Below are 26890 nucleotides of genomic sequence, written 5' to 3' on the forward strand. Positions count from 1 at the left end.
TTGTTTTCTGAGGTTTTCACGGGTGTTCGTATGTGCATCTTTGGTTATTCGGGTTTTAAAAGGGACCACAGACAGAATCAGTAAGGTCCTCCAAAAACACAACATCAAAACAGCATTCTACACAGACAGAAAAATATCCACCATCCTAAGGAACCCCAAGGACATAATTGGCTTAGAAAACCAAGGAGTATACGAAATCCCATGCACCACCTGCCCCACCACATACATCGGACAGACCAACAGAAAAATAAGTGCACGCATTGAAGAGCACAAAAACTCACTCAGAAAAGGAGAACAAACTTCATCCCTGGTCCAACACTTTGAAGCCACGGGACATGAAATTGATTTTAAAAAAACCAAAACTATCGCCAAAATTGAACATTTTAACAACAGAATAATCAGAGAAGCCATTGAGATAGAAAAACGCCCCCACAGCATAAACAAACGAGATGATACCTCTCGCCTACCAACCATTTGGAAACCCGCCTTGATTGACAGACGAGTCCCAACCACCAAGAATGATAGACCCAAACTCATGATAACACCACATGACATCACCACCACACAACCATTCAAAAAGCAAATCCGAACCCACAATGATAACGAGGCACAACCACAAAACAGAAACCTAACTACAGCTGCAACATCAGCCACTTTAAACCCCTCCAAACCACACAATAAGCAAACTGACACCCACTATAAAAACATGGCACCACCACAAACACGAAGCCGAACAAAAGCAGCACAACTCACCAGCTCAGGTCTAAGGCTGGCAGCTGAGACCAGCCCATCCACTCAAAACACACCCCCACCCAATCAGAACACACCCACCATTCAAAACACACTCCCACCCAATCAGAACACACTTACTCCCCCACCCAATCAGAGCACACCACCCACAGAACACACCCCCTCTGGCAGTTTAAAAAAGAGGAACAAACAGCCACATGCTTCTCCCTGAAGAAGGAAGCAGAAGCCACCAGCCTGATGATGACGGATGGGATTCCGTCGAAACGTCGCCCCTACACCTTTAGTTCTACGTGGGCAAAACCCGAATAACCAAAGATATATATATATATATATATATATATATATATATATATATATATATATATATATGTTTGAGAATATTTTCTATCAGTTTACCCCAAACAAACTAATGGGCATTCAATTGCCTGAATTCCCCTCCCTCGTACCCCAACATTCTTTTTTAAAAATTAAAAATGCTTTGGTGTTTTTAGTCTTCAGGGAAGGATACCAATTTTAGGGGGAAGTTAATTTTTTTTGTTAACAAACTGGCAATTTTATAGTAGATTCTTCAAGATATTTCAGGTAGATGCTATCTAGACCTCATGATTTATTTATGTTTGTCAAGAGATCCACAACTCCATCACTTATTAATCCAGTTTTGTCAGTTTTTCAGATTTCCCTCCAGTAAATCAGTTCAGGCACTGAGATCTCCCAATAAAGTGGTTCGTGTGATCAATTTCTTGCATCAAATTTGTTGAACTAAAGTTTATTGTTGGTCATGATGTTCTTTACACTATCCTTGTTTGTTTTAAACATGAAAATATTTTGTTTTATTCACCTCACCTGAGGAAGACTTCTACCTTTTGAAGGAGATTTTGTTGCTTTTAATGTTTGTTCGGATTGAAGCAATGGTTTCTAAATGTTTTCTGTGGCCAGGTATAACAATCTCTCTCTCTCTCTCTCTCTCTCTCTCTCTCTCTCTCTCTCTCTCTCTCTCTCTCTCTCTCTCTCTCTCTCTCCCCCTCCATCTCTCTCTCTCTCTCTCTTCCTATTCTTCCTTGCGGTACTTTCTAAATTGAGAAATATTCCAAGGCTTCCTTGCATATACTGCATGTTTGAGATCTCACAAATTTTGGTAATATTCAAATCTAAGAATTGATTTAATCTAAAACTATTCCTTTCCTGTAAATAATTCTTAATTTATTTGAAGGTATGAGTCAGATTGTTGTCTTACTGAAATAGCTAACCTGTTTTCAGATTCAATGTCTTCACTGACTGTGGGACAATAGCTTCTAAGAGACGCTGACATTTTGATGGACTGGGAAGTATTAAAGTGTGGTTGATCTCATATTAATTCAGAAATGTTTAGCATTTGTTTATAAACACATTGTCTCACTACAGTACCAAGCAGTAGCTAAACACTTGAACAACCAATTAAGCAAAACAGAAAATGCGGAAAAATCAGCAGCTTTATCCGTTTTCCTCAAATTGATGATTTTGTTCTTTAGAGGTTTTGGAACACAACTCTAATCTAACACATCTGGAAGAAACTGATAAAGGATCAGAAAGGACAATTTTGAATATTTAATTAAAGTAGAATGAAACTCTATTTCCTATTTGCAATTGCTCAGTCTTAACCAATTCCTCATCCCTGTCCTAAGTAAAGCAAAAGGACTTTTTTACAGCTATTTGTCTTCCAGAAAAGTACTTTAAGCTTTTGGCAACACAAAGAGATGAAAACTCAAGTTCAAGTAGAAATAACTAGCCATTTCAATCCATCACTGTCTCAGCTAAATGAATCACAAAAGGCAGAGCATTCAATCAAATGCTAAAATGGCTAAATTGGTAGTTCAGCCACACAGTCAACTATGGCAGAGGGTAAGCCTGCCAACAATATGCTATTATTCATGGGGGAGACTGAGTCTATCTTATTTGGAAGCTAAGCATGGGTCAAGTTGTGCTAACAGAATGCTGAACGATCATTAGTTGTTCTGTTTGGACTGACTGATGGAAGAAATCCCCTTTGGAAAAAGAATATCAGTAAGTTGAAATATTCGCTATTTGAACATCCAAATATGGAGACTTGGAGACCTGCTGATATATTGAATTAGGACAGCCATCATCACAAGCCATCATAGTCTTTGAGCACTCTAGCTAGAAAATGAAGCCATATGTAATCTAAAACCTCTAGACAACACCAGATTTGAGAAGGCTGGGAAACTCTATTGCCCCCTCCATTTAATTTGAGACACACTTTCAAAATATACTTGTTTTGACAAGCTTTTAGTGTTTAACTATTCCATTTGGGCATGTTGACAGATTCAGGAAGTGTAATATAATTCCCATAATCAGGGTCATTTTATTATCAAAATGTTTACAAAACGAAGATGTTAAATTTAAATCTGAGACTCAAGCCTTGTTGGAAAATTTTCCTATAATCTTAGGTTTTACTCCTAAAAGTATTTCCTGCTTTACAAGCAACATTCATATGACCTTATCCTATGATTTGTCCTGTCTATATCCTATAATAGAAATAGTTAAGGGAAAATTAAACTTCTCCGTTAAGAGAAATTATGATGAGATTCTTTTGATAAAATTATGCTAACTTCCAGTAACTACATTGCATTATTTTCAGATCTATCACTTTATAATCTGTTCTGCAACATTCCCTGTTACTGATTTTAGCTTGACTGATCTACAATTTCCCAAATTCTTCTTTCCCTTTTTTGGAGTTTGCTCATTCCACTCATTTGATACTTCTTTCTCCAAATTTGACAAATTAATGAAGTATAGCCAAATCATCACAAGTTCCTGTAGAGGCATAGGATAGGACTGATCTACCCAGGAAATTTCAGCTCTTTCAGGATCAACAGGCATTTCTGATTATGTTTCTACCAAACGTGACAGAACATCTTCAACTGATTTTTTCAGTTGCCTGGTGGAATGCATATTCTCTACTCAAAAATCACTGAGCCAAAATCGGAATCCAGTGGAGGTCTTTCAGAAGAGACTGGACAGCCAGTTGTCTGAAATGGTATAGGGTCTTCTGCTTGAGAGCGGGTTGGACTAGAATTGCTATAAGGTCCCTTCCAGCTCTGATTGAATTTTGCCTTTTCTTTATTATCTGTTATTGTCTTCCTTGAACGAGTAATCTTTTATATATATCTGAAGTACAGTATGTATTTTTGTTGTTCTTGTTATTCATCACTAACCTCACCTCCTTACAAACTTTAGTCTTCGCAAATCCAGGTTACCTGCATGTATATTTCCTTGAAAATCTGGTCCTCTTTCCGATATTATTTTGATTTCCAGATTTTCACTAAGCGTTTTGTGGGGCCAAACTATACTAGCCAACTATAAAGAAAACCAAATTAATGACAACAGTTAGAACAACCAGCCTTGCAACTGACAATGGAGATACTGTAGTGAAGGATAGTTTCTGCCTTTTAAGATAAATTATCAACAGTAAAGGAACAAACCATCAAGAAATACACTGCAGACTGGTAGAGCAGCCATGAAGTCCTTGGATTGGATTATGCCATGATAAGTTTATGTCTACAAAGATGATAATAGTGCGTGCCATGGTATTCCCTGTGACCCTCTATGAAAGTAAAATTATACTTTAAAGAAGCAAGATGGGAAGAGTAATGCCTTTATACCTTGATGCTTTTGAAGATAACTAACAATACTGTGGGAGTAAAAAATGACTTGATGGCACCTAATCAATCAATTAATCAATTGTATGTCCTCGTATGATAGTTTTGTGAAATAGTTTCAGCATAAAGAATGTTAAGAAGCTTCTTCAAAAACTCAAGTGTGATCCACAGATAATTTCACTTAGCATCACAAACTTTCACAATTCCAGAGCGAATGTAGCAGCAATAGCAAAAGCACTTAGACTTATATACCACTTCATAATTCTTTATAGCCCTAAGTGACTTTCAACGTCAGCATATTGACCCCAACAAGTCCTCATTTGACTGACCTTGGAAGGATGGAAGGCTGAGTCAACCTTGAGCCAGTCAGAATCCAACACCTGGAGTGAGCAATGAATTAGCCTGCAAAACTGCATTCTCACCACTGCTCCACCATGGCTCTTATATATATAGGAACAGGTATTATGTACCTGTAAGTATATATGTAAGTATGTACGCATATAGTAACAGCTATTACACTTCATAAGACTCAGAAATTTAACTATATTTCCTTTGGAAAATTGAAATGATAGATATAAATTGTAGCTTTAAATAATAGAGCTTCAGGACAGAAAAGGGAGATTTTTTTTAATAAAAGAAGTTTATGCAATGCCTGCATTAAAAATGACAGAAAACAAAATTTGTACAAGTTTGGTAATCAAAGCTAGGAAATATCTAACTACAGTATTATAAACATTTACTCACATGGAGTTTGGTCCCAAGCAAACTGTCCTTATTAATTTTTTGACAAGAGTTAAGAATAATAGTTTTAAACAATTAAGACTGCATACATTTTGCTGAGAATAAAGCAGTAACTGAATGACAAAAATATTTTATCTACATTTAGATAATGTATTAATATGTTTTATCACGAATGCTTTCTCTAAGGCAATAGTGGTTAAACATGTTTATTTCAACCCAAATGATGGGACATATTTAAATTTTTAATTGACTCAATCAGCTATGTAAAATTATGATTACACTAAATTCCACAGTATGTAGGTTTTTTATCACTAGGTTCCAGAATTTTGCTCCAGAATCTCAAAAAATTCCTGTAATATTAATTCCTTGCCATTTGGTTTTAGAAACAGGACATTATGTATATTCAAAATAGTAAGGGAAGGAAATTGAGTACACATCACCAGAAATGTTGAGCACATATTTCTGTGTAAAAATGCAAAATTGCAGGTTTTTCCTAGCACAACCCATTCTCTTAACTTACTGAAATATGTTCAACTGAAGCTAGGAAAGATACTATCTGATCTGAAAAGGCAGGTGCCCAATTGCCTACCTGTTGAATCAACTTTAATCTTGAAATTATATAATGTTGTATCTTTTCAAAGTCCTCACTTTACAAATGGATAAATTAGCACTATTTGCATATTTCTGTTTGATTTTTATGTTTGCTTGTTTCTTTCCTCCCTTTATCATAACCCACTTTGCTCTTTAGCTGCATCAGAATCCTATCCTTGCTCTGGCAGTCTTCTAGACTAGAGCAACATACATCCAACAATAGGGAATAAAAGGAAGCATGTGCTACGTTGGTACATGCATTTAACAAATCTGCCAGGCAGAGCTAATGTAAACAGCTGATTCTTTCTTAAGTGCAATATTTACAGTCTCTTTCCAATTATAACTGGGAGGGAGGGCACAATATGTCAGGGCTATGATACAACCTCTCTACTCCCATTATTCAGATGACTTTAATGCAATTCTGGGTAGTGCTTTCCAAATGCTATTGAACGACAACTTCTAGCAGTTCCAGTGATAAAGAAATGTTGGGAGTTGTAATTCAGCAATGCTGGAAGTACCAAAGTTTGCCTAGTCTTAGAGCGCAATCATAGGCTACATCAAACTCTGTGGGGTCTACCTGAGAGTTGCAGGAGAAAAAGATACACTTCCTAAGCATTGTTTGGTGGGGAAATCAGTGGAGCTATTTTATGCTTATTTATTCCCCTGGCCACCACTTCCTTTTTTCACCTTCCACATTTCCCTCAAATAGATTAGTTAAAACAGATCAAAGCTGTGATAAAGGGGACAGCCTAGTAGATCCTAGACTGCCCAAGGTCTGCCACTATTCCTAAACATTATTTCCTGTACTTGGGCATCTTCAGGCAGCTTTCAGCAATTTGATAGGATTTTGGTTAGAAGAGATGTAGTGGTGAAAGTGTTAAATTATCCATGCATGTATCATTTTCAAAACACATCAGCTGTTACTTGAGTATTTAACTTCACTTCAAATGTTACTGTACTTTTAAAAATCAGACTATGCAATGTTTGAATTACCACCAATCCTGCCAAGACAGACATAAACACGAGATGTAAAAGACAAGCAATTTAGTCTATGCATTCTTACTTAGTTTGACACATTTCCCCAATAACTTGCAGGATTCATATGTTTACATCTAGTGACACACTAGTTCTAAACTTCATCAAAGCATACTATGTATTTACATACATTTCTAAATGTGAATATTAAAACTTTAACCCATTTTTATTGAAAAATTGAAACAGAGTACTATTTTCAGAACAATTCCAATACTTGGGTGCTTTCTAGGGAGCAGAGAAAAGATGAGCTGTAAGTACTGTAATATGTTATAAAGGATTCAATAATATTCCTAAGGTGCAAGGAAAGATTCAAATGTATTAACACAAAGAAGTCAATAATGCAATTTAATTTCTGCATCGTTCTCATTTTCTGCTTTTATATCAGTGAAGAATATGTCAGTTCTAAATGTGCTTTCACCTTTTGTTCACACAAGCCATTCAGTTTGAAGATGTTTGCACCCTGCAAACACACATTGCAGCTGGTAACCAACCACTGCAAAATTATTGTTTGTTCTTATGCCCTTACAGACATGCATTTTTCTCCAGATAAAACTACAATCCCTATATAGAAGGAAACATGCCTGACTATCAAACAGTCTAATACAGTAGAGCCTTTAAAAAGCAAACTACTTAGAACAATTGTCTTCTCTGCAGACCATCTACAAGAACTCATCCTATAAGAATGCAAATAAATCTAGCATTTTGTAGGCTGTCAGCACCTCCATGAATTAGGGCTAGAGCAAAAGGCAATTGAACCTATTGCTCATTTCATAGCAAAATAATGACTTGAAGAAAAAAAACTATATAGTAAAAGATACCAATATCTGAATTTTTGGCTACCTTTCAGTCACCCTGTCTCTACCCCAAATGAGGGACTTACATGGGTCATAAAAAGAGAGGGGTTTTTTTTGTTTGAAAACTTTGTTGTGCAGTTCGTAAAGTGGGCTTTGCTGAGTAAGAAACATAAAGGAAACAAAACAACAAACAGAAGAGGAAATAGCAGGTCCAGACACCGTTGTTTGCAGTTAAGTTACTCTCGTGTGCTTAAAATGTTTATACAGTGTAAGAAATTATACGTGCTGTATGTGCATCCATACACTCATATAAATGCAAGTTTGTGTATTCCAAAGCTTTGAATATATTGGGAGAGCGTGTGATCCCACAGTTCTAGTTAACCATTTTTATTGTCTGAAATGAATGTGAATATGCTTATTAATATGAAATGCATACCAGCCTGATTTTATAGGATTTCCAAGTCAATTTGGTCAAAATTCACAAATACAGGAATACATAGCAAAGTAGTTGTGGTATCTTACTATTACAATGAATTTTTCTCCCCTTCCTTCAAGAAGCTTAAATGATCAATTCCAACTCTATAACGTTGTTCATGACTTGCTGGAGGGTGATCAAAGGTTCTGAGAGATTCAGTTTGAGATCAATCCACACCAGTCTCGCAATTACTTGCAGCAACTTCTCGGGTGCAGAGAGGAAATGAACAGAACCAAAAGGATCGTCTTATTTTTTTTATTATTATTAAATGAACAGTCCCCTCCTTTCGATAGATAGATAGATAGATAGATAGATAGATAGATAGATAGATGATAGATAGATAGATAGATAGATAGATAGATAGATAGATAGATAGATAGATAGATGATAGATAGATAGCCTGGTGATTTTTATGCTTGTGGTCGTTTTTCACCCTTCGAAATGTTTTAGCAACACAAAGCCACTTTTAACTCAACGTTCGTGTCAGGAAAACCCTGACTTCTTGAATTTTAATCTTAAGATTATTTCCCCCTGCACACGCAAGGCGGCTTTTTCTGAGGTTTGCTGGAGGCCTCGGGAATCCGCAGGGCTGGTGGGGAAAAGTCTCAGCTGCACTTCGCTTCGGGCTCTTTTGGGTCGGCGTTTCGCGTGCCTTATTTTACTCCGTTCCACCTCTCTGCTCCTTCTCTTCCCCCCCCCCCGCCCCGCCAGCCATTTCGTTACCTCGGTCTCCCGCTAAGAACCCCGATTCCCCTTTCCTCCCGACACGCTTCGTTTCCTCTCTCAACATCCCGCGCCACTTTGTCAGCTCCCTTCGAAGCATCCTCTCCCCCCACCCACCCCCACCCCCCACCCCCGCTTTCCTCAATGCGTTCTGCCCCGAGCTCGGCTCAGCTCGGCTGGGCTCCGCTCCCCAGCAAGCCCCACCCCACCGATCCGTGGCCGCCTCCACCCGACCTCGCGCTTTCTGCTCTTCGCCTCTCCGACCCTGCCGTTCGCCCACTCGACCTCCCTCAGCCGTCGATTAACACCTCCGCCGCCCTTCCCGCCTTTTTTTTTTTTTTGGTGGTTGTTGTTGTTGTTGTCGTTCGCTTTCTTTCCTCTCTCCTTCACTTTTTGCTGCTCACACCGGCTCGGCACCTTCCCGGGGGCAGGAGCCCGTTGGCCGAATTCCTCCGCGCCGGCAAAGTTGGCTGAGCCGCCCAGGCCAGGACTCGCTGGCAGCGACAGCAAAGGGGAGGAAAAGGAAAGGGAAGCGGAGCCGAGCCGTCCTTTTTTGTTTGTTTGTTTTTTTCCCCTTCCCGCCCCCCCACACCTCCCGACAGCCCCGTCAGCTCTGCTTGGGGCGGACGGAGCGGCGTTTTTTGCGCTGGCCAAGACCGGCCGCTCCTTGCAGCAGCTGGCCGGCGAAAAAGATGGGTCCGTCTCGCGCCGCCGCCGCCGCCTTCCCACCCCGACGGGCCTTCGCCCCGGCGCCGCGAACGAAGAGGCTGGGCGCGCTCTGCCTCTGCCTCTGGATCGGCGTCGCCTGGGAAGCAGGTGAGGCAGCGCGGGCGCGCCGTCGACGGAGCGCACGCGGGCGCCGGCAAGCGGCTGCGCCAGGTGGGGCGGGAAGGGACGGAGACGGGCTGGACGGCCCCGGGTGGCAGCGTGCGTGGCAAGCTGAGGTGGGATGGAAGGACTCGCGCGGGTGGGGAGAAGAGAGACAGACCGCTGTCTTCCAGTCGACCCTATCCGAATCCAGCGGGGCGGAGTAGAGGCTTCCCCGACAGTCCCCCTTTAGCTCTGCCTGAGCACCTTCGCCCAGCGCTGCCTCTTTTCCTGCTCTCTCTCGCCCCTCGCCCCGTGTGAGTCATCTCTCTTATAATAATAATAATAATAATAATAATAATAATAATAATAATAATAATAATAATAATAATAATAATAATAATAATATAATTAATAATAATAATATAAAGTTGGAAGGGACCTTGGAGGTCATCTAGTCCAACCCCCTGCTCAGGCAGGAAACCCTATACCATTTCAGGCAAATGGCTGTCCAGTCTCTTCTTAAAAAACCTCCAGTGTTGGAGCATTCACCGCCTCTGGAGGCAGGTTGTTCCACTGGTTAGTTGTTCTAACTAACTAATTTTACACGGGGTATCTCCGTAACGTGTCGGGCCGCTCAAAGTTTGGATTCTAACACCCGCTTCTGTCTTCTTCGCTGCCTTCCCTATACTCCGTTCCTCTTGGACTTCCCCTTGGTGTTTCTTTCCACCGTTCTGGGCACGGCAGCTGCCAGCTAACCCAGGGGTAGGCAATCTCGGCTCTTTTATGACTCGTGGACTTCAACTCCCAGAATTCCTGAGCCAGCCATGCTGGCTCAGGAATTCTGGGAGTTGAAGTCCACGAGTCATAAAAGAGCCGAGGTTGCCTACCCCTGAGCTAACCGAAGCTTCTTCCAGCGCGTGTTATCTTTTTCGACGACGTTGAACAACTGTACTTCATTCCACCGGCAGAGGGCGCTCTCGGGTGTTTTATTTCCCTCCCCCCTCTCGCCCAGGTCGCCCCAATTCCTTAGAAAAGGTGATTTGGAAAGGACGCCTCCTTATCAATCTTGCTATGAGGATGATTTGCTTTGTCGATTTAGGATAAGAAGAACCGGGTGCTGGTTCCTTAGGAAATCTCTTCCGAGAACCTGTTCTGAGTTACCTTGCCTCTTGTGTTTATATGTACCTGATACGTTTTTAAAGTACAAGTCTGGTCCTTAAGATTGCTGCTTGGTCTAATTTAATTCAATGGGCTTTCCAAAGGAATACGTTTGGGATTGAAAAAAGTTTTGCAGGGAAGGGATCCATTTGTATTTCCTTTTTCAAGGGACTAGATGAGGTTTTGCTCTTATTTGTTATGTATATGTCACGTGCCCTTATGGATTCTAGCCTGTTCCCAATAAAATAAAACCATAAGTGACCCTATAACGTAAAGATTAAAAAAAATAGTCCTTGTAGGATCAGCTGCTCCCACCTAAACTTCATACTTAAGCCTCTGATAAAACTTGGCTTTCCCAAGTTTGTCACATTTATCACTCTCAGTGACCCTGGGAGTCTTACAAAAATAAAAACCCAACATACAACAATAACAAAAAATACCCCATCCCACCAAAGACGGCAATCAGTCAAACAACCCACAAGTCTGAGTTCTCAAACCTGTGGCAAAATCAGGTCTTCAGTACCTTGCGAAAGAGTGTCAAAAGTGGGGGCTGGTCTATGTAGGGATGATGTGCCAAAGGAAGGGAGCCACTACAGAGAAGGCCCTTCTTCTGGGTCCTGCCAGATGTACTTCCATAGGAGAGGGGACTCAAAACATTCCCAAGTTCAATGATTGGCAATATAACTGGGCTTTAATAATTGGTGAATAAGCTATAGAATTCTCTAAAGTAGAAAAATGTTGTGGAAAAATAAAATTTCAGTCCAATTTCTTGAAAGTTCATTTTTACATCTATGCTTTCTGACTAATTTTAAAACTGGACAGAAGTAGGTGTACATGGGTGAAAATAGCTATTTCAGATGCATGTTGCAACAATCTGTGCCTATCTTGCTTCTGGTGATTTTAGCACTTATCAATAAAGCAAAATGCTACTTGGGTCTGAATAAACATAAGCTGGATCTAGCCCTGTAAACCGCCAGACAAACCTGAAAGTGGATAGATTGTCTGCGCAGGAATGAACAATAAAATAAATCTGTAGGCTGCATTTGCTGACATGGAGAAAATGCTTTTGTAGCAGACTAATACATGATTTGCCTAGAGTTCAGCTGAGAGGCCATAAAGAGCTAGAGAAACCACAGAAAAATCTTACTGCAGGAAGCTTTATATGTGGTAAGATCAATTTTTGCAGCGTAAGATCATTTTTGATACTCTCAGCTCTAGAAACATCATGATTGTAGTGTATTATTTATTGCTATTGTATCAAAAAGTGATATAAAGCAGGATCCTTAAATGAGCAATAGTTGAAATGTCTATGGAATGCAGCACTATGATACTATACAATGATCACTGCCATATGGGAATTTAATCCAAGGGTGTATTATGTGAGGATGCTGCTGCCTTTTTTATACTAGCTTAATGTATATACCATAGATGTTATACTCTGGATTTGAGTGATCAAGCTACAATATTAAAATACATTTTAATTAATGTTACAACGAAGACTGAATTTAGATACCTTTGCCAACATTTCTTAGGAATTGGCAGGTAATATATAGCAAGAATGATATCAGTCTTGAATGCAGAGTGCATGCTGTCATATTCAAATAAGATAATTTACTAATGAGGCATTGGGATATTGGCGTTAGAACAGGAGTGCAAGACGTGAGCCCTCTTCATCAAAAGAGAGCAGGCCAAAAGAAAATGTATTATTTTGTGTATTGAATTTTTATAAGTTTGGGGCAGTTTTAAGGGGCAAAATTGGAGTTTCTGCAGTTAAGGCTCCCATTTCGTCCATTAACATTTTCAAAATCCAGGCTCTGCCGACTTTTGAAATGCTATTTTCAACAGGACACACAAAATATAATGTGGCCCTTGAGCTGATAAATGTTAGGCACCTAGAGTTAAATTGTAAAACATAGCTTTGGCTACTTACATAAGAAATAGTTTTAAACTAAACTATCATGTATTTAATAATGAACTTAACTGTAGATCACATTTACATACCATGATAGTTGGTTTTCATAACACCCTAAGCCAAAAGCATCTAAATGACCCTAAGGTTTAATGTAATGTATAAACCAAGCCGGTCTCCATATAATCTATTTCAGAAATAATAAAGAAATAAGTTTTTTTCTGTCATGGTGCCTGCCTCGTGGAACAGGCTCTCCTAGAAATATGGATGACCTCAACTCTGTTGGCCTTCAAGAAAGCAATGAAATCTGGTGTGGTTGATTGATGGATGCAAGTTTTATTGCAGGTGGCCACAATGTTGTTTTTGTTTGTTTCAATTTTTTTAAAAAAATATTGTTTTACTCTTGTTTCACATTTAGATTTAGATTTAGATTTTATTTAATTTGTATACCGCCCTTCTCCCTAGGGACTCAGGGCGGTTCACAGGGCATATATAAATTACGATACAAAAGTTAAAATAAGATTAAACCAATGCCCAGTTAAAAAACAATAATACAATGCTAAAAACAACAATTTTAAAAGCCCATGTTCCCCCATCAGGCCAGACCAGCTAATTCAAATAAGTGGGTCTTCAGGGTCTCCTTCTGGTAAATGGGTGATCATAAAAGGTTGCAGAATGAATAAATAAAACTTAGATAAATACCTAAGCCCATTTAAATCAGACTTTAGCCTTAATGCATTAAAACAGCTTTGTTATTAATTACTTTTGTTGGGACAGGAACTGAGAGATTGCTGTCTTTCTGATCCTCATGGATTTCCCTTGGTTACTTGATAGCATTGGACAGAATTCCTTAGAAGAACAATTTTGTGGGAATTGGGGGATTTGTATCTTCTGGTTTGCCACCAAAGGTTTCTGCTTTCCCCCATAGTTTCTTGGTTATGTATCCTACCGAGTTCTCTTGTCTTTGCTTGTTAATGCCCATATTAATCTTCTTGAAACTATTAGCTAGGGATTTGAATATAGTGTCATGCTGATGATACCCTATGATCTATCTTTGCATTCCAGCTGAATAATAGAGGATTTGCAGGTACCCAGCTGAAACTAGGAGCAATGATCAGTTTGATGAGAGTACATGCAGTAAAGCTGATTCTTGATGAGATGTGGTGCAATGGATAGGTTTTTTGATGAGACTGTGTGCAGTGCAAGAATCTTCCTTGATTCATAAAAATGGTGGTTTTAAGGATAAGGAATGGTTCTACTCAACTTTAGCTGGTTCAGTATGTACTTTCCCACAATAGTCTAGCTTTGCACGTGAAAAATGTAAATAAGTCATGTCCTAACCAAAGTCTTGCCTGTGGTAATGGTCCATTCTGTGGTGATTAAAGAAGTATTTCCACTGATTGAATTCTCTTTAAAAATGTGGGTTTTTTTATCACTTCATATTTTACAAATTTAAAACAAGTCATTTTCCCTTCCTAATGCAGTTCTGGAACTTGAACTGAGATATGTGTTAGCTGTCTATTTGTGGCTTATGTCCATCTTTTAGTTGTTTTATGGATCATTTAAATTCTTGTACTGACTGTAATGTTATTTGTCTAGGGATGTGCAAGAAGAATTATGATAGATGGCGATAAAATGTACCCTTTCGAGACACTATATGTTTGTTGAAAAGCTGCAATTGACAGTACACGCTTAAATCCTTCTATGTGATAGGATGTTAATCAAATATAATTTCAGGTAAATCTGTATAGAATCAAACTATCTTGTACAGCACAATTATTGTTAAAAATGTTGGCATCAGACACGGGTTTTATTTCTGAAGATTCCATTCCAGTTGTCACAAATATTTTAAAGCAGCAAAATTACGGGCAAGAGTTTCACAGTACAGTCTGATAATGCACGTGGAAATAAGCTTGACTTTTTTGGTGGGACACAGTCCAAAAGGAGCCAATCACAGTGGTGCTATTGACTATGCAATCATTGACTGTAAAGTCAAAAGGGCTTGTCAAATGTATTCAATCGATTATGTTTATTTCTACAGTAGTGGATTCCTAACTATCCCAATGCTGAGCCAACCAAACCAGTTAGCAAAAATGGACATATCACTGCCATACCACACCCTCCCCCACCACCCTCACTTCCTTTCAACCAAGGTTGTGAATTACCTATAATTAATCATGATGAATCTGTGGGCAGCACCATTCCTGGTTAATGACAATAAGTTACATGGTCTTGTTAGTTAGATTGGCTTCTATGAAACGCAAACTGCATTGTAGTGTTTCATTGTTTTTATTTTTGGCTAATCTGTACACTCTGAAGAGTGATGAAGATTGATTTTTATTCCAAAATTCTGACTGTAAAATGAGGGACTAGAGCAGACATGTCCGGATCCGGCCCGCGAAGTGGTTTCATGTGGCCTGCGAAGCCATCCTGGAAACAGTGAGGGAACAGCCCCCACTGCCTTGGCCCTGGCCCAGAGACCCTCCTTCTGCCAGAGACCCTCAGATCTGTCCCACTCCTGCCCAGGCCCCCATAGGCACCCTTGATGCGAACGATGTAGAGCTGGCCACGCCCACCCAGTAGGCCATATGCACTCTAGCCACACCCACCCAACAGGCCATGCCCACCTAGGCCACACCCACCCAGCCCCTTGAGGGCAACCGCAATGCTGATGTGGCCCTCAATGAAATTGAGTTTGACACCCCTGGACTAGAGGTACATATCTGGAGCCATATAACTTCTTAGACTGCAGCCCAAATATAACTCTGCAGTGGTTAAGGTAAACAGACTCAGATCAGAGAGATACAAATTCACTTTCATTTCTCCAGGGACCTCACTGGGTGGGAGGGCCTGGGGGGACTAGTTTGGTTGGTTCTTGTTGATGTCTGTGAACTCCACAGAATTGTTGGGATGAAATAACTAAATTTCTCATATTAGTCACCTTGGGTTCTGTGGAAAATAGAGAGGGAGGAATTAAAGTTGTAGCCATGATGATACAGTGGTTAGAATGCAATGTTGCAGGCTAACTCTGCATTCCACTGCCAGGAGTTTAAGCCTGATGGGGCTCAAGGTTGACTCAGCCTTCCAAGGTCTGTAAAATGAGAACCCAGATTATTGGAGCCAATATGCTGACTCTGTAAACAGTTTAGAGAGAATTGTAAAGCACTGTGAAGTGGTGTATAAGTCTAAGTGCTATTTCTGTTGCTATTATCCTGGATTAGGAAGGCTCAGTTTCCAATCTGTTTTCAAACCATGAAGTTTGTTGGGTAGCCTTGTTCACTTACCTGCAAAAACATTCTAATTTGCCTCATTTTACTGTGAGATTAAACTGTATATTGGAAAAGAATCCATACAGCATACCTTACCATGAATGCTTTGGAGACGTGTTAAAAATATCATTAGTTAGTACACATTCTATAAAAAGATAGTAACTTTTGTAATTTCAAAAGATTCCTTGCTCTTTTTCTCAACAATCCGCTTAGCAAAATTTATTCTAAAATGGCTCTTTAATTTGAACAATCTGGCAAAGTTGATTGATATCTGATATTTAAATAATGTGATCTGCAGTCATCACTTGAATTCATTTTCCTACTAGCCAATCTAGCCACATGATTAAAGGTATACTAATTTGATTGACATGCCCAGTTCTATGGATCAGATCTCCATTTATAATGAGAAAACTTCTAAAAGTATCCTTTGGCAAAAGGCCAAGTAAAATCCAAGCCCTCCACTTCTAAGAATGTAGTTGACGGAGGCAGACAAATCCTTGCAGCAGACATACTGGATCATACTGATACGATGCAGAGGCATATGGAATGTACAGTATAACTGCCTCCCTCTTCCTTGATAGATCCCCAAGTGCTATGGCACCTGCTTCAGTAAAGATACTTAACATATTGTGCTTTATAGAAGTTCTTCCTGGCTGCAGCCTGTGACTTGGTGCTAGGCATTCCTACGGAGTGCGATACAGTCCTAATCTCTCCTTTGTGGCGTTGAAGAACTTTTGCAGCTGCTTAGTTATCCAGTGACTAGTAAAATTAATCCTAGAATTTTATGGTCTGTGGATATCTTAGAACTTATTTCATGCCAATGAGGAGGACATTCAAGTTAGTGCCGTGATTATATTTTCCAGAAGGTCAAAACTGTATTGCTGCTGAAAGAGTGTGGTTTACTTTCTTAAGTGCTTCATCGTTTCATTCAAGATAGCCATCCACCTCCATTATTAACTCTGGCTCCACCTCAGATAAAAATGGTCTCTTTGGCTGATGATCTGATGAAACAATGGGCTGCTGGATGAACCAGTTGTGGAGCAATTCAGGATTTGAATATATGAGGTTATGTATAATATATGTAGCTTCAAACTGAAGCTATCGCCTCCCAAGAGAAATTCTGGAAGTTGAAGTCCATATCTTAGAGTTAGCAAGTTTGAAAAATATGCTATAGCTCAATGATAATGTATTCTTTGTAGCAAAACAACCCATGCAACAACCCAACAACAAGGACTGGGAGTACTCTGGTTTGAAACTCTGGAAACGTGAGTCCCATTAAGTAGTTTGATGCACGCATTGTCCTACTCCAGGAATTGTTCTGATAATAGCTTCTCCGTGGTTTAGTGTAATGTAAACTAGCAATTGTGGCTTGTTTAACAGAAAATGATTGAGATAGACCACTAGGTTCCTCACCTCATCAGATTTCTCACAGTAAAAATAATGGGTGTACAGAATGCTGCAAATGTTCCAGCATCATCTTTACGTTTACAAATGTCTCAGAATTCAAATCTTTCTTATTTAAAAAATATGGGCAATTGCAGTCTGTTGTTCTTGGAATGAGCATATGTAGGATGCTTAGAATCATGATTGGGGTGACATAGAAGCGCAATTAATGTATTCAATACATGATAATTTGACATCAATATTCTTTCCAACTTTTCCAACTTTCACTGCTGAGAATATCACCAGGAAAACCATTGCCGACATGTAGATATAGGTACCTCCTGACATCTGAATATCTTTTATAAAGACTTCATTGCTACTCTACCAAGTCCTAGTCCATGGCGTATTTTTACACCGCTCGTTCCCTTACTGTTCACAGTTGATACTAAAAGACAAAAACTATATATTGCTGTAATGTCCATCATTATTAAACCAAGCAAGGATAGTAGGGTTATTTTCCAGGATGTATGATAGAGGGATAGCAGGTAAAACAGTGTAAAGAAATGCTTCGTAACAATTTACATTTCCCATTCTAGCCAATTAATGAATGTGTACTGTACTAGCAACCATTTTGTAACATGATCCCAAATGTTCCTACCTAAAAGAGTCTTTTTGGCTGGCCTCCTCCCTTGTTTGAAGACTGACTTCTCTCAGTGTTACCAGGATTTAGGGAAACAGTCAGAACGTGACCACCTCAGCAGGCATTTTAGAGGCATTTGAAGTGAGAAAGATTCCTCTTGTGTAGGAATATAATAATATGTGGGTTTTTAAGCTGCTCAGTGTGGAATATTTCTGTGTAACGTTTGACTGTTTTTTTAACTGTTTAGTCATGGTATGATTGTAAGCTGCTGAAAATTCTTGAGTGCAGTATAGTTCTCTCCCAAAACCGACTGGCACAGGGGGCACACTACTGTAGATTTCAAATAGGTAGCTGTAATGAAGCTTCATACCTACAGACTCTTTCTTTAATAGGTAGCCTCCTAAGAGTTAAATAAAGAAGCTTAGCTGTGATGCCAGGCGTGATGTCTGAGCCTTTGGTGGTAGAGGTCAGCAGTGGTTCATGGGAAAGGAAAAATTGGCAGCTGGGCCGGATATCCTGCATTTCCCCTCTTCCTGCAGCCGCTTGAACTACGTTCCTTATTTAGCTTTCCTGATAGGCAGGAGAAATCTAGTGGCGGAAACTGTCCTAGCCTGATAACAGCCCAGAGACCTCTTTCTGATGGGTGCTGTTAGGTATTACGGCAGGCAAAGGGTTAGTTTTCATTATAGCTGGATGGGACAGAAGAGCCACACAACTGGCTTATCTTCCCCATGTTTTCTCATTTAGGCATTGCTCAAGTAGACCATTTAATGAATAGCATTTTCCACTGGAGGAGGCATGTACATTCGAGGTCTTTGGTTTACTCACTCATACTGTACGTATGCGACTCACTTCGCCTTCTTGTTAGAAAGCCATCGAGGCTGTGAGCTGATGACGTTGTCCAGGGAAGTTCTGGTGGAGGGGCTGAGTCAGCTGATGCGGGGGTGGGTGGGTGGGGGAGTGCTAGGGGAGAGAAGAGGAGAGTCCTGAAATATAGTATAGCTTCTTGGCAGGTGTCCAGACCTGGCAAAGTTTTCCACTGACTTATGTTAGTAAGCTAGCACTTAACAATGGCATGGTATCTAGTGACGGAGGGTTTTTTGGCTGGAGGTCAGGCAGAATTCTATAACCAAGCAGCATTAAAAAAAAAAAACCCTTCGTGACATGTTCAGCATGGATCTGTTTGCAAAGACCCACACACTGATTTACAAATGCATATGAGAAGAAACAAAAATATTTTAAATATGTGTATCCACTGTGCGTATGTTAACTTGGAATTTACTTATGGAGCAGCATGCCTCACAGATTCTACAGGCAGGTCAGGCAACATGACTTTAATCACATAATACGTTTTATAATATGTCAACCAAATAAATGCATGTTTGGTTGCTAAGCTTGGCTAATGGTAAAACTGGGTAGTTTTTTTTTATCTTCAGTATATTGGGTGATCCGAACCTGTTTGGCCACTCTGTTCTAGTATACTATATTGTGAAAATCCAGAAAATGGCTTAATTCAGTAGTAACATATTGTGCTAACACAATCCATTTGCGCACTTAGCACATCTTAGGTTTCTCCAGGATATCCATTCTGAACGGGACATCTAGTCATTGCAGCCTGATACTTTTGGAGGGCTTCAAATTGAGAAAATCAGAAGTAAAGGTTGACATGTCATGAGTGGTTTGACGTGGTGATTAATAAGTAAAAACCAGAGTTCTAAACAAAGAGTTAAATAAATCTAAACAAATAAAGAAAAGAAAACCAAATACACAAATACATAACACACTTACTCCCCACCAATATTAACCCTCAAATTCATGGCCCAACTAAATGAGTCATGCAAATATTTTCAATCAGTAGAATTGCAAGATGCCAAGGCCCAGAATGTTGTTTTTCCATCGTGGTCTTTGTGGGGGGGGGGTGTCTCTTGAAATCAAACCTTTGGAAGGCAAGATTGGTTTTAGAAATTTATTAAAAATAATAGTTCTGAAGGGCCATGAAAATCAACTATGGTAACATCTATAGTGGTTGTATTGATATACTTTCTTTTGCCGTGGATGTTTTAGATGATATTGTAAACCTTTAGGAGTCATTGAGATGTTGCAGCTTAAAGCAGTATAAATTTCTGCCTGTCAAGTTCTTAGCCAGACAACCACTGAATATTAGCATCATATTTTGGCTTCAATGCTGGGACAGGGGAGCTTTCAAATGGGATACTGTCTGGGTAAGGGTGCCAGGTTTTGTTTTGTTTTTTTGTAAATCATCCTCCCATTTCCATCATAACTCAGCCATTATTAATGGGTTGCTTTTGCTAGTATTTTAATGTCAGATTGGTCCCAAAGTGGCTGAAGCATCAATCCAGGGAGAAATTCGGTGGAAAAATAAGCATTTTGGTTCACTGATTTGTCCCTACGTATGCTCGCTGCTTATGTCACTGGCAGATTTTGCTGAGTTACCCTGTATTTACATCCTGATTGTTTAATAATGTATCAGACTTTGGGGGGGGGGGTGTTGCTGCAAATAACCTTCAAAAGGAAGTGTGAAGATAAATGTTTGTTAAGTCAGACCATGCACCTTGAAAGATACTCCTGCCTGTTCAGTGCCCTTTCCCTTTATTTCAGCCCTCTGTCTAATCTGTTTTCCTTGCTCATAGCTGAAAGCTTTCCACATTTCCACTGTAGCATTTAGCATCTGCAGGAAGGAATAAAGACAATCTAGCAGATGGTGGCTGTACTACTAGAATAGCTAATAGCCGTGGTCTCCGGAGATGTAGACATAAAGAAAAAGAGCAGGGTCCTGTAAAGTGTGCCTCAGAAAGAAGGAAGGAAGTTTTATTACTGGGTTAAATACTAAATTCGTTTTTCTTTACTCAATGACTTCCTAGGGAATATTGTCTGATTGAAACTGGGAATAAAAATTCCAAAAATTACTTCAAAGACCTACTCCAGAATTGCTTGGCCTATCCCAAAACATTTGGCAGATCAGAAATTTTATAGAAATTACACTTTTCTTTACTTAAGGAGAAAATCAGGAAGAACCTGTATAATCCCAAAGATGTAGAATAGCTTTCTCTGCCCTGGTATCCTCCAGATGTGTTTTTTGACTTGGTACTCTCTGGAGGATGGAAGGTTTGGGAAAACTATTGCAAAACAAAGATATGTGAACTGCCAGAGCTCTGTGTGATTTATGGGATATGCAAGGCCCCTGTTCTCAGTGCTTTCACTGAACATCCATGGGGGAAAGCAATGGAAGTTAAATGATGACACGTATGCTGGTGTCATTGTGCAATTGCCAAGTCTTATATATTAGAAGCGCACCTTGTGGCACAATGTAATTATTGCATCTGTGGTCTGTTACAGCTATCTCGCAATGTGCAATAAGTAACTGGTGTCTAATGAGAAGTAAGCTTCATTGAGTTCACAGGGCTTACTTCCAGCCAGATAAGTAGATACTTTAGCAGCCTGAACTTCTCATTTACATCAGACCAATACCACAGATTTACATATTTGGTTCTTTACATATTCCTCCTCTGCTTTTTATGTCATCCAGGCTTATGCTTATAAGTTATTCTTCCAACAGTACAATAAATGTATACAAAATGTCAAGTGGTGGGATTCAGCCGGTTCGCACCACTTCAGCAGAACCGTTAGCTAATTTTTTGTTGCCCAGACCCAGAATGGTCTTCCAGAAGTGGCATCCACACAGAGAATTTGAATCCCACTACTGCAAATGTATATGTGTGTGTGTAAATTTTTTGGCTTGCTAACAAAGAATAAAGGGAGACAGCAAGCCAAAAAATTTACACAAATATGAGCTGCCACTGCTGTGGCTACTGCCTGTAGATAGCCTTGGGTTAGGCTGAAACAGGAAATAAGATTTGTCCCGTGTTTGGGACCTAAGCAAGTGCATTCTAAATACTTAACAAACATTTAAAACATATACATATACATATACATATACATATACATACATACATACATACATACATACATACATACATATATATATATATATATATATATATATATATATATATATATATATATGGATCCTTGGTTTTTCGGGTTTTTCCCCACGTAGAACTAAAGGTGTGGGCGCAACGTTTCGACGGAGTCTCATCCGTCATCATCAGGCTTTAGCTTCCTTCTTCTGGGAGAAGCATGTGGCTGTTAGTTCCTCTTTTTTAAACTGCCAGAGGGGGTGTGTTCTGTGGAGGTGTGCTCTGATTGGGTAGGGGACCAAGTGTGTTCTGATTGGGTGGGAGTGTGTTTTGAATGGTGGGTGTGTTCTGATTGGGTGGGGGGGTGTTCTGAGTGGATGGGCTGGTCTCAGCTGCCAGCTCCAGAACTGAGCTGGTGAGTTGTGCTGCTTTTGTTCGGCTTCGTGTTTGTGGTGGTGCCATGTTTTTATAGTGGGTGTCAGTTTGCTTATTGTGTGGTTTGGAGGGGTTTAAAGTGGCTGATGTTGCAGCTGTAGTTAGGTTTCTGTTTTGTGGTTGTGTGTCTTTATCGTTGTGGGTTCGGATTTGCTTTTTGAATGGTTGTGTGGTGGTGATGTCATGTGATGTTATCATGAGTTTGGGTCTGGTATCATTCTTGGTGGTTGGGCCTCGTCTGTCAATCAAGGCGGGTTTCCAAATGGCTGGTAGACGAGAGGTATCATCTCGTGTATTCATGCTGTGGGGGCGTTTTTCTATCTCAATGGCTTCTCTGATTATTCTGTTGTTAAAATGTTCAATTTTGGCGATAGTTTTGGTTTTTTTAAAATCAATTTCATGTCCCGTGGCTTCAAAGTGTTGGACCAGGGATGAAGTTTGTTCTCCTTTTCTGAGTGAGTTTTTGTGTTCTTCAATGCGTGCACTTATTCTTCTGTTGGTCTGTCCGATGTATGTGGTGGGGCAGGTGGTGCATGGGATTTCGTATACTCCTTGGTTTTCTAACCCAATTATGTCCTTGGGGTTTCTTAGGATGGTGGATATTTTTCTGTCTGTGTAGAATGCTGTTTTGATGTTGTGTTTTTGGAGGACCTTGCTGATTCTGTCTGTGGTCCCTTTTAAGTATGGGAGGAGGGCTTTGCCATTTTCTTGTTCTCTGTCTTGGGTTTTTGTGGGTGTCTCTCTTCGGATTAAGTTGGTAATCGTGTTTCTTTGGAATCCATTGGCTGTTAGTACATTAGTGAGAGTGTGTAGTTCGGTTTTTAGGTGTTGTTCGTCAGCTAGGTGTTTTGTTCTGGAGATGAGTGTCTTGGCTACGGAGTTGATCTGTGCTGGGTGGTGGTGTGAGAGTGCGTTCAGATAGCGGTTTGTGTGTGTTTTTTTATGGTAGATAGTGTGTCCTAGGGAGCCGTTGGATTTCTTGTAGACTAAGACATCAAAGAAGGGAAGTTGATTGTTAGCTTCTGTTTCCATGGTGAATTGTAACACATCTAACATATACTATCTAACACATACTTCATCTACAATGGACAAAGATACAAACAAATGGAAGGAGCACCCATGGGATCACCCCTCTCACCTGTCATCGCAAACCTCTACATGGAACACTTTGAAACCCTCGCTCTAGAAAAATCCAACCACAAACCCAAACTCTGGCTCAGATACGTAGATGACACCTTCGTAATCTGGCCACACGGCAAAGAAAAACTGGATGACTTCCTCATACACCTCAATAGCCTACACCCCAAAATACAATTCACCATGGAAACAGAAGCTAACAATCAACTTCCCTTCCTTGATGTCTTAGTCTACAAGAAATCCAACGGCTCCCTAGGACACACTATCTACCATAAAAAAACACACACAAACCGCTATCTGAACGCACTCTCACACCACCACCCAGCACAGATCAACTCCGTAGCCAAGACACTCATCTCCAGAACAAAACACCTAGCTGACGAACAACACCTAAAAACCGAACTACACACTCTCACTAATGTACTAACAGCCAATGGATTCCAAAGAAACACGATTACCAACTTAATCCGAAGAGAGACACCCACAAAAACCCAAGACAGAGAACAAGAAAATGGCAAAGCCCTCCTCCCATACTTAAAAGGGACCACAGACAGAATCAGCAAGGTCCTCCAAAAACACAACATCAAAACAGCATTCTACACAGACAGAAAAATATCCACCATCCTAAGAAACCCCAAGGACATAATTGGGTTAGAAAACCAAGGAGTATACGAAATCCCATGCACCACCTGCCCCACCACATACATCGGACAGACCAACAGAAGAATAAGTGCACGCATTGAAGAGCACAAAAACTCACTCAGAAAGGGAGAACAAACTTCATCCCTGGTCCAACACTTTGAAGCCACGGGACATGAAATTGATTTTAAAAAAAACCAAAACTATCGCCAAAATTGAACATTTTAACAACAGAATAATCAGAGAAGCCATTGAGATAGAAAAACGCCCCCACAGCATGAATACACGAGATGATACCTCTCGTCTACCAGCCATTTGGAAACCCGCCTTGATTGACAGACGAGGCCCAACCACCAAGAATGATACCAGACCCAAACTCATGATAACATCACATGACATCACCACCACACAACCATTCAAAAAGCAAATCCGAACCCACAACGATAAAGACACAACCACAAAACAGAAACAACTACAGCTGCAACATCAGCCACTTTAAACCCCTCCAAACCACACAATAAGCAAACTGACACCCACTATAAAAACATGGCACCACCACAAACACGAAGCCGAACAAAAGCAGCACAACTCACCAGCTCAGTTCTGGAGCTGGCAGCTGAGACCAGCCCATCCACTCAGAACACCCCCCCACCCAATCAGAACACACCCACCATTCAAAACACACTCCCACCCAATCAGAACACACTTGGTCCCCTACCCAATCAGAGCACACCTCCACAGAACACACCCCCTCTGGCAGTTTAAAAAAGAGGAACTAACAGCCACATGCTTCTCCCAGAAGAAGGAAGCTAAAGCCTGATGATGACGGATGAGACTCCGTCGAAACGTTGCGCCCACACCTTTAGTTCTACGCGGGGAAAAACCCAAAAAACCAAGGATCCACATACAGGCACCCGCGAAAACCTCAGAAAACATATATATATATATATATATATATATATATATATATATATATATATATATATATATATATATATATATATATATATATATATATATATATGGACTGTAGTCAAGAAATTAAAAGACGCTTGCTCCTGGGAAGGAAAGCCATTGCAAATCTAGACAGCACACTGCATATAGTCAAGGCTATGGTCTTCCCAGTTGCAATGTATGGCAGTGAAAGCTGGACCATAAGAAAGGCTGAGCGCCAAAGAATTGAAGCCTTTGAACTATGGTGCTGGAGAAGACTCCTGCGAGTCCCTTGGACTGCAAGGCGATCAAACCGGTCAGTCCTAGAGGAGATCAACCCTGACTGCTCTTTAGAAGGCCAGATCCTGAAGCTAAAACTCAAATACTTTGGCCACCTAATGAGAAGGAAGGACTCACTGGAGAAGAGCCTAATGCTGGGAAAGATTGAGGGCAAGAGAAGAAGGGGACGACAGAGAATGAGGTGGCTGGATGGAGTCACTGAAGCAGTAGGCGTGAGCTTAAATGGACTCCAGAAGATGGTAGAGGACAGGAAGGCCTGGAGGAACATTGTCCATAGGGTCCATATATATGCTTGTTAACTATTTAGATTACCGGACACGACTTCGCAACTAACAACAACAATATATATATATATATATATATATATATATATATATATATATATATATATATATATATATATATATATGCTTGTTAACTATTTAGATTACCTTGCTAGGCCCCAAACATGGGACAAATCTTTATTTCCTGTTTCAGCCTAACCGAAGGCCATCGACAGGCAGTAGTCACAACAGTGACAGCTCATATTTGTGTAAATTTTTAGATTGCTAACAAAGAATTAAAGGGAGACTATATATAATCAATCAATTGTTTGTGAATGTGTATTATGCAGCTCTTATCTTGAGACAAGATTTTTCAACTTGTAAGCTTAATTCGTGAATGGGAGAATTTCCATAAAATGCCAGGATTGTTGGCTACCTGGGAGACAGAAAAAACATTCTTAAAAAAGGCAGTGGTGATCCCCTTCCATACTGTCACTAAAAAAACTTCGACGATATGTTCATGTAGCTGTTAGGAGTCAAACTCGAATCAAGTAAGTCTTTACTTTTCCACTTGGAAATAACTATATAGATGAAAGCATTGCCAAAAGGAATGAGAACAGAAATGTTATTTGAAACAGAAAATAGAATGTGAATTTTGTCCAACATATCTGGAAGAGAGGGATTTTTATTTATTTATTTTTTAGCTTGTTAAGTTAAGGAGTGGCTAGTCCAAGGCTGTCTACAAGGAGGATAAAAAAATCAAAACAATTGTGCCCCCATTCTTGACTTTTTTGACCACTCTCCATGGACCCTTCTAGGCTGGCTTACAGTCACCTTCTCAGAATGGTGACATGATAGAAGTGTTCCAATATCTCAGGGGCTGCCACAAAGAAGAGGGAGTCAAGCTATTCTCCAAAGCACCTGAAGGCAGGACAAGAAGCAACGGATGGAAACTAACCAAGGAGAAGAGCAACCTAGAACTAAGGAGAAATTTTCTGACAGTTAGAACAATTAACCAGTGGAACAACCTGCCTCCAGAAGCGATGAATGCTCCAACACTGGAAGTTTTTAAGAAGAGACTGGACAGCTATTTGTCTGAAATGGTACAGGGTTTCCTGCCTGAGCAGAGGGTTGGACTAGATGACCTATAAGGTCCCCTCAACTTTATTATTATTGTTATTGTTATTATTAAAGCTAGCTCTGTACAATCCAACTCTAAAACTCTTGCCAGGTCCATTTAATTATTTTTTCAGTCATTTTGTTTGGGTTGACCCAAAATGTAGTACGTTTCATTCAGAGGAGAAAATAGTT

At 40.1% G+C, this 26890-nt stretch overlaps 1 protein-coding gene across 1 annotated transcript in view; it reads left to right on the forward strand.

Annotated features, from left to right (window-relative positions):
* Nucleotides 1-9427: 9427 nt before the first annotated feature.
* The window catches only part of FLT4 (fms related receptor tyrosine kinase 4), a 114668-nt gene continuing 97205 nt past the window's right edge, over nucleotides 9428-26890 (forward strand). The window contains exon 1 of the mRNA XM_083352287.1: nucleotides 9428-9581. Coding sequence (XP_083208413.1) covers nucleotides 9458-9581 — 124 coding nt within the window. The 5' untranslated portion in view covers nucleotides 9428-9457. The remainder of the gene's footprint in view (nucleotides 9582-26890) is intronic.

The sequence above is a fragment of the Vipera ursinii genome (genome assembly GCF_947247035.1).
Source record: "Vipera ursinii genome assembly, chromosome: 2".
In the NCBI taxonomy this organism is placed as follows: Eukaryota; Metazoa; Chordata; class Lepidosauria; order Squamata; family Viperidae; genus Vipera; species Vipera ursinii.